This window comes from Lycium barbarum, chromosome 7 (genome assembly GCF_019175385.1).
Source record: "Lycium barbarum isolate Lr01 chromosome 7, ASM1917538v2, whole genome shotgun sequence".
NCBI lineage: Eukaryota > Viridiplantae > Streptophyta > Magnoliopsida > Solanales > Solanaceae > Lycium > Lycium barbarum.
The window spans coordinates 130164706-130174258 of NC_083343.1; the positions used below are offsets into that span (position 1 = coordinate 130164706).

The 9553-nt window shown below is 31.5% G+C and overlaps 1 protein-coding gene across 1 annotated transcript; it reads right to left on the minus strand.

Annotated features, from left to right (window-relative positions):
* Positions 1 to 1178: 1178 nt before the first annotated feature.
* LOC132604413 (receptor-like kinase TMK4) lies at positions 1179 to 5481 on the minus strand. Its single transcript, XM_060317913.1, has 2 exons — positions 2967 to 5481; positions 1179 to 1958 (listed from the first exon to the last, which is right to left on the minus strand). The coding sequence occupies exons 1-2, from the start codon at positions 5236 to 5238 to the stop codon at positions 1447 to 1449; spliced, it is 2784 nt and encodes a 927-aa protein (XP_060173896.1). The 5' UTR covers positions 5239 to 5481; the 3' UTR covers positions 1179 to 1446.
* Positions 5482 to 9553: the final 4072 nt, after the last annotated feature.

Sequence of the window (9553 nt, forward strand, 5' to 3'; positions counted from 1 at the left end):
AGTTGGCAAAAGAGGGGACCAAACACAATTAAACAATAAGAAGAAAATTTAGTTGCTAGCCAGTATCCATTATCCTTACTCTATCCAGAAAACCATTACTTTCAATTACATCAAGAATATGACCTAAATCCCCTGTCAATATCATGAAAAAATTAGATTTATTTTACTATGCTTACACACAAAAGCCATTAATTCCCAAACAAAATATGGACAAAAAGTCCCCATAACATGTGCACCACTACACCGCCCTAAGAAAAAGAAGAAGAAAAAAAAAAGTACAATTCAACAGACACCCTTTTATACAAAACAAAATAATCTTGAACACCCCATGTGAAATTCAACTACAAAAACTGTCAGCCAAACAAAAATTCAAAAAAAGATAAAGAATGGCATGTTTGACAGCGTAGATCCAGCAAAAATGTTTAAGCAAAATATGCATACAAGTCATAGAAATGTTTTTAATTCAGAAAAATCAGATCTTGACTAGCAAATATATCCAGAGTTCTTTCTTAGCCTGGAAAAAGAAAGAAAAAAAAAAAAGAGAGAGAATTTCATATGCAAAAAATATAAGCCTCCCTTCAAAAGACTAGGGATAAAAGAAAGGTAGTTTGCATCTATTTTTGCTTTCTGTTGTATAGAAAATTAATATTCGTTGCACTTGAGGGTGTGGTTTAGTTACCAAAAAAGTGGGTGAAGAAAAAATCTCGAAAAATCGAAATCCAAATTCCAATAAAAACAATAGAAAATTAGGTAATTTTTCACATTATCTATCTAGGCCACAGGACAACGGGCGGAATTATCGAATACCTATGTTGGTGCAAGATAACAAGCACCTAATGGGATAACCGATATACATATAATTTTTTTCCATTGATCTAAGCCTAAGAAAGAGGGGCAAAATTATGCGGTACCTATATTAGTGCAAGATAACAAATACTAAGTGGAATAATCGGGTACATACAAACTAGCCCAAACACTATTGTTATAAAAATATTACTATACCTTAAAAACCAATCTATCAGCCTAAGATTGTGTAGGACCAAACTCCATACCTGTCTTTAAGAACCATGCTGCCTTGTTTCTCTGCCTGTTCACACAGTTATATAGTGACAAATAGTGGAGAAAATGATGAAATCTTGTAGTACTAATTAAACTTAGTAGCAAAAATACAGTACACGTTTAAACAAGAACTCAAATTTATTTACATTAACTATGTAAAAGATAAAAGAATTTAATACAATTCTCTTTCTAACAAAACCACATAAATACTCTACTGTCCAGCTTGGCTGCTTAAAGAATCCAATCAAATAAAACTAATATGAACTTACGTCTATCACAAAAAAATAACGTGAAGCCACAAAAAGTAAAAACGCGTTGTTAAGAAGAAACAAATTAACCAAATGAACATGCAAACCGTGTGGACCTATCTTGATTTTTACTTTTCTGTCATCTGCAATCTGTTGAACTAAAAGTATCTGCAAATCCAGAAGGCTTTGAAGGTATGCTTGACTGTGTTTGACTGTATGATATGTCATCAAACATTCTTGAAGTTCCTTCATCAGCTTGCCATCTTTGGAGGATTTGAGGAAGGCTCATATGTAGGTCAATGCCGCTATCTTCGTCTTCGTTTCTCGTAGGCTTCCACAGCTCTACGAGGGGGGCAAGGACATTGACGGCGTGTCCCATGTCGGGTCTTTGAAACGGTTCACGTGCAGTGCAATGGCCTGCTAACTCGGCGACCTTACAAATGCTCTCGTATGTTTCCTCGTTGGGGTTAAGTGTCGGGTCGATAGCCTTTCGGAGGTTGTCTTTGTTGACAAGGACCCTGCGAAGCCACGTCACCAAATGGGACCTCTCATCTGGCATTGTCTCGTCTAATGCTTTTCTACCCGTTACGATCTCCATTAGAACAACTCCAAATGCATACACGTCTACCTTGGTCGTGACTCGTCCAGTAGCTGTAAACAAAGAGATCAGATCCAAACGATATCAGAACTTTCTCTTTTGTAATGACAAATACTCAGACAAACTTGCTGAAAGAAGCGATAAACAGCCCAGGAGTAGATATTAAGATAAAACCAAAATTTTGAAAAGAAATTAAACATGTTAGGAGCAGAAAACTATTGTAAGCCAATGCCAATTTAGAGATTTAGAACTCAGTGTCCAGAAGAAGAATCCCGTTCTACTTGCCGATTTCAATTCACTAATAAAAAAACAGGAATTAGCGACGAACAAATTTTGTAGCTAATCAGCAAAATTTGTGGCTGATCCTATTTAGCGACGGATTATTACAAAATTCAATTAGCTACAAGAAAATTAGCGGGACGAAGTTCGTAGCTAATTCCAGCTTTTTTTGTAGTTATTTAGATTCAATGGGATCACTCAGGCACATTATACTATACCAACATCAGTACTCAGCAAATTAATTAAATGCTTAAGTTTCATTTTGAAGACCATATGATTGGATTTCTAAATTTCCACCTTATGTTTGTCTTTCAACTTTACTCCTTTTCACGAACAAACAGTTACTTTAATGAACATTCTATGTGGTATTAATCCATGAGCAGAAACAAGATCAACAAATTAGCATTTGAGCATGTAATTAACTTCGATAACTTTACTTCAGTCAGGCCTCTCTATAACAACCATCTTCTATAACAACATTTTACTATAACAACCAAGGTTTATTTAGAACTGACTTTCTTATCATGTTATATTATATATTCTCTTTAACAACATCTCGCTACAACAGCCAAAAGATATTCGGACAAATGACGCCGTTATAGAGAGGTTTGACTGTATCTCTCTATGACTATAAAATATAGTGATAAAGCACATGAAAGCTAATGATAGGAAATCTTTAGTTCTCTACCAAATGTAGAGTAGAGTTTGCCTATAGGCGCATGCTAATCACAGTTTTTATGTAAATTAAAAAGCATTAAGATAAGCATATCAGAAGTACTTACCAGCATATTCAGGCGCCAGATATCCAAACGTTCCAGCCAACCGTGTCTCAACAGAATATTTCCCATCGGGAGCATTCCTAACCAAACCAAAATCTGCAACTTTGGCTCTCATATCATCCCCAAGAAGTATGTTCGAGGGCTTCAAATCCCTATGGATAAAACTCGTCTGCGCCAAGCTGTGGAGATACTCAACTCCTCTTGCAACATCTAATGCTATCGTTACCCTTTGCTTCCAGTTCAAAATTGGGTACCCAAGTTCTCCCCATTCGAACAGATGCTGACTTAAAGTTCCCTGTGGCATGTATTCGTACACCAAAAGTCTCTCATTCCCGTTAACACAGTAACCTAGAAGAGCGACTAAATGCCTATGCCTAACTTTAGTAAGCACCGCGATTTCTGCTTGGAACTCGTTCATCCCTTTAGTACCCATCGCCCCGGATTCCATCCTCTTCACAGCAATCTTAGTCCCGTCATGTAATTCACCTTTATAAACGACTCCGAATCCACCTCTTCCTAATATATTTTCTTCACTGAAGTTGTTTGTCACTTGTCGGAGCACCTGGATGGAAATAACAACATTTCCACCCTCAAATATCGGCATTTCACTATGATCACCACTACTCTGGCTCTGTAACTCACTCGGGACTCCTGCATATCCATTCGTACCATTCACTACAGGAGGCGGCTTAAAGTTAACCATTTCATTGCTTAATTCAGGAGTCTCAACCCTCCCGAATCTCTTATGCCGTCTCTTTACGTAACACTTATACGACAAAAACAACACAACTAAGACAAATATAACAACAGATATAACCACACCAGCAATCATTCCAGCTGAAGGGGTCGACCCCTTTTTACCACCAGACGAATTTCCACCATCATCACTACTGGACCCCGACCCCGAGGACCCACCACTACCCCCACCACCACCACTAATATTCTTTCCAAGAAATAAGTTGCCAGTAGTAGTAAACTTCACATCTGGTCGAAACGCGGGTATAGGACCAGATAAATTGTTATTACTAACATCAAGAACCCGAAGGCTAGCCAAAGTTGTCAATCTTTCCGGTACAGATCCAGTAAGATTATTATCATTCAAGAACAAACTCCTCAAAGATGTCAAATTTGCAAAAGCAGGTGAAATAAAACCTGAAAGTTTCTGCTTACCAAATGTAACAACATCCACATTCTTTTTTCCACCACAGCTTATATGTGACCATCCACTGCAAGCATCATTGCCTTTCCAAACATCAGCTAAAAAAGGCGGATATCCGAAACCACTAGCCACTTCTAAAAGTGTTGTAACTTGTGGATCACAAGGTCCAGGATTTTCCAAACAAAAACTATTAGTACTCCCAATTTCAACCTTAACCTCTTTTCTAAACTCTGGCTTTGGACCTTGCAACTTATTGTTTTGCAAAGAAATATTCAACAATTTAGGTAAACTCATTACTGAATCAGGAATAACACCAGTAAACTGATTGTCCCTTAACTGCAAATCAAATATATTTTCACATTTGGACAAGTTTGGTATTGGACCAGTAAAAGAATTAGCATGTAACCAAACTTGTGACAATTGTGACATATCTCCAATAACATCAATAGTACCTGATAACCCTTTATCTTGATTATTTAGCCACAAATTCCTAATCTCAGAACCACCAAAAGAACCAGGCAAAGAACCAGTAAAGTTATTATAACTCAATCTCAAATCTTGAAGACTAGCAAAAGCACCAAAGAAATCAGGTATAACACCAAATATACTAGCATTACTTGCATAAAAATAGCCTAAATTAACACTATCAGTCAAATAACTAGGAATTTGCCAAGGACTAAGTTCCCCATTTTCACTAATACTAAAAGTGGTCAAACTAGTAACACCCAAAAGGAAATCTTGAGGAATAGAAGTGAAACCATTGTTATCTAAGTAAATCTCAGATAAAATGGTCATATTTGCAAAAGAAGGTAAAGTACCAGAAAGACTGTTTTTTTGAACAGAAAGTGTTTTAAGATTTGAAAGTTGGTTTATTTCAGATGGTAAAGTACCAGTAAGTGATTGTGAATCAAGATTTATCGATGTTACAGTACCACTAGATTTGTCACAGTTTACATTTTTCCATGAACAAAATTGTTTTGATGAATCCCAACCATTTGGTGTTGGAGAAAGTGCAGCTAGTAACTTCGACATAACTTCAGCATCATCACAAAATGTGAGGGTAAAAAAGGAAAGAAAAAAAAGAATGAGAAAGGAAGAAGAAGAAGAAGAAGCCATTGAAATTATAGTACTACTAGATCTAGGGTGGTATGTTACATATAAATTATAATGGAGAATTTTTTATTCTTGAACAATGTGTTTTTTGGACAAGAAGAGTTTTGAGTTACATATAATGTAGATTTTTGGTTCTTGAAAAATGTGTTTGGTTTATGTGTGTTTTTTTCGGTCAAGAAGAGTTTCTTTAGCAAGCAACTATGTTTGTCTGTGTGTTTTTTGGTTGAAATGATTTTCATTTTATTTGTCATATGTTAAAAGAGCATTTATGATAAATGGTGACAGCTTTGAATGAACTGTATCCCTTGTCATCAACTTGCTGCTCAAATTCCCCTTAAATTATTTTCTTTTTTCGCCTTTTTCAAATGTTTTAATAACTTTTTTTTTAAATCAAGCATATTCGGTTTAATCTTTTATAAAAAGAATAGTTGTCTATACTAATTTAAGTGTCTTACTTTTTTTTAATTTAAATAAATTTATAATCACAAGATGAAAAGGATATGTTAATACATTATACCCATCTTTAATTTCAGATCACAAGATTCAAAAGTCTCTCTTTATTTTTTAAACTCTGTGTCTAGTAAAATTAAGATAAAAAATGATACGAATGGAGTGATATTTTAAGGAAAAGCGTGAAAAGTATAGTTCTATTTTGAGTTAACCATACGTGATAAAAATTATTAGCGTTTGGTGTTTACCATCAAATTAATTAATACATGATATATAGATATATATCACTAAATTATAGACTAGTTAATTAATAAACATTCTTCTGTTCCACAAAAGTAAGGGTAACATTTGCATACATCCTCTATTGCTTAGACCCCACTTGCCCACTTGGTGAGATTACGCTAGATATATTGTTGTTGTAATAAATATTCTTACATTAATTTATCATTTAGTCATGATAAATTAATAGTAGTATAGTTCAATACAAACACCGAATATAAATAAATATTTTTTCCATTCCTTTATTGTTAGCAAATCATCTTGCATATACCTTGACATTAATTTGGCTGTAAGAAATAGTATATTGTAAGGTAATTTTAAACCTTATTATAAAACATAGCGGTAACTTGATCTCTTCTAAAAGGCTTTTTGACACATAAAATTCATATTATTTAGGCTAGATTTTTGATAAAATCAGGAGTAAATACGAAATGATTTGCTAGCACTTATCATAGGAAAAGTTTGAAGTATATTTGAGGGTAAAGTTAAGATATATTGTGTAATAAATTGTAAAATTAAACATTTTTCATGTTTTAATTGATTGATGATAAATATAAAAGGTAATCTAATTATGATTGGCAGATGAATTGTTGAGATGTATCCACTTAAGTTTGCCTTATGATCGTAATTAATGAACATAAAGTATTTATATAACTATGTTTTATTAATTTAATTTCAAAATGTAGTTTATTGATTGATTATTTTTCTCATTTTAACCTAGACACAGATTATTTTTATTTATCAAGGACAAGTTTTTCTTGTTTCCTTTTTCTTAGGATTAAGTCTTATTCACGGATTTGCATAAAGGCAAAACAAGAGTTTTCATGGGTTAAATTTAAACATATGTACTTTGATATGTAATTCATTTATTTTTTATAGGTTATTCATTAAAGTCTTCGGTTAGATTTAAATGATTTCTAATCTGTTTGGTTAAGCTTCTAAAATTAACTCATTTTGAAAAATATTTTTTAAAAAAATACTTTTGGCGAAAAACAATTTATCTTTGGCCAATTAATTTAAAAAACACTTTTAATTAGCAATTATGACCAAACTTTTATAAAATATTTTTAAGTGTAATTTTCTCAAAAGCGCTTTTCAAAAAAATGTTTTTAGGCAAAAGATATTTTTTTAGCTTTTTAAAAATTGCTTCTACTACTCTCAAAAACACTTATTTTCTCCCAAAAACTTGGTCAAACACCTCACATTTTTAAATAAGCATGTATTGAAAAAAATAAACACTTTTAAAGAAAACTCAATAAATTTGGCCACAGACTATTTTTTATAAAAGATCTTGAAAAAAAATATTGAATTTGTCCTTAAACTTTGAGAATGATCTAAATTTGCATGTTAGTTGCCGTTGTTAGCCATCTTTAATCACGGCAGTGTTTACCCTTTAAAAGTAAAAATCTATAATTACCATGTAAGATGGTGTGAAAATGACAAGACCAATGAAAGAAAAGGTGTACAAATGAGAACAAGAAATATGAGAGAAAGCTAAGGGTGCTTCTTTGTTTCTTGTTTTAAGACAGCTGGATTGTGTTTTATTGTATTATTCCTAAGGGCCTGTTTGGAAAGTCACCCAGGTAATTGGAATTGGATGTAATTGGGTGTAGTTACACAGTTTGGACTGTTTGTTTGACCAGGTAATTACACAGTTAGGTGGGAATTGAGTGTAATTGACAGGGTGTAATTACACTCTCCAATTCTCAAGGGGGGGTCTGAGAATTGAGTGTAATTACACTCTGTAATTACAGAGTTACTTTTTAGCTTTTTTTTTATTTCTTTTCTTTTCTTTTTTATTTTAATTTATTTGCTTTTCTAATTTATTTTTTTATTTCTATTAATTAATTTATTTTTTATTTTTACTTTTTAATTATTTTTATTTTTTAAAAAATATTTTTATTTTTATATTATTTATATTTCATTCCCTTTCTTCTCATTTCCAACCTTTACTTCTTGTGGTTCCATGTAATTGCTCGTATTTTTTATTTTTTTTATTTTATTCATTTAGCATAACAATATTATTATTCTAATTTTTGAAACTACATCTCTTAATATTAGAATGAATGAGTTATTAACAAACTTGGCATATAATGAGTGACGTTATTAAAATATAATTTCGTTGTGAACGTGGTTATAGACTTATATTTTCCCTTTCTTTTGAATTATAGGAGTATTTACTTATGTTACGTTGGAACTTACTTATGTAATGTTGGAATTTGACATAAGAGTATTATGTTAAAAAAATTTCTTTTGGATTTTGAATTTAGGTTATATTTTTTACTTTAATTTATTTGTTTTAATACTATTGACTTGTTATTTCACATTGCTTGTTGTTTATTTTTCACTTATAATTGATAGAATTTTTGTTAAACATTTGAATAATATTGTGGCATTATATTTATAAATATTCTTTTTTTTTCTCAAACATCAAATCCCATGATGTTCTCACAAAAAAAGTATTTATAATCAATTAAAATAAAAATATTATTAATTTGAAATTATATATCAACTATTTTTTACAATATTAGTTACAAATATATGATTATTAATTAACATATTTTCAAGAAATAATGTGTTATTAAATAGTTAATTCAATATCATGTATAAAGGCACATATTTTTTAAATATTAATTTTAAATTTTTTATAGTGAAGTTTTATTTTAAAATTAAACTAACTGTGTAATTACACTTGTGCAACCAAACAGCACGCTTGTAATTACACTGTAATTACATTATGACAAACAAACAGGTCATTGTAATTACAATACTGTGTAATTACTAGGCTGTGTAATTACTATGGTAGTAATTACACCAATTCCAATTACCATGTGGCTTTCCAAACAGACCCTAAATAAATACCCACTAAGTCTTCTTCGCAGTTGAATTTAAAAAAAAAAAATATATATATATATATATATACCACTAAGTCTTCTTCGCAGTTGAATTTAAAAAAAAAAAAATATTTATATATATATATATATGAGAGAGAATATTTGGACATTATTTTATTCATTTCAATTTTCAAGTAACAATGAGATTATATAAAGAAAATGTGGGAATTCGGAATTTGTTATTGAATATACTTTTACTAAAATTGGGTCGAGAAATAATTAAAATATTTATACACTGCTTTCAAAAACAGTCGTCCTACCTTCAAGGTAAGGATTAAGTTTGCGTACACTCTACCCTCCTCATACCCCACATGGTGAGATTATATTGGATTTGTTGTTGTTGTTGTTTTCGTCGTGGTCATCCCTACACTACTGTATAAGTTTACCTAAACTCGGTAGTAAATTTTTTAAGTTTGTTGTCTATCGTATTTATTATAACTTTCATCTACACCTACTAGTCTTAAAGACTAGTTAATATGGTAAGTAGTGACAACTCAAGGTCAACTTTCTTAAACGACACATGAATACCTCAACAACTATTTATTTACTTTAACCAGTGCTCGATAATTGAAGAAGTGACTAGTAAAGTAACATTTTGAAGAGTTTTAATTATTTTGGAGGCTTAAAAAGCGAATATATATGAACTTTGATTCTTGGAAATGTTTTAGTTTTTATAAATTCTTAACATATGATAA

What these genes read in the sequence shown, in the direction of transcription:
- LOC132604413 (XM_060317913.1), bottom strand. Translation starts at nt 5,238, where the DNA reads ATGGCTTCTTCTTCTTCTTCTTCCTTTCTCATTCTTTTTTTTCTTTCC. An exon ending in TCTGGCGCCTGAATATGCTG is followed by an intron (nt 1,959 to 2,966) that starts GTAAGTACTTCT and finishes CTTTGTTTACAG; the next exon opens with CTACTGGACGAGTCACGACC.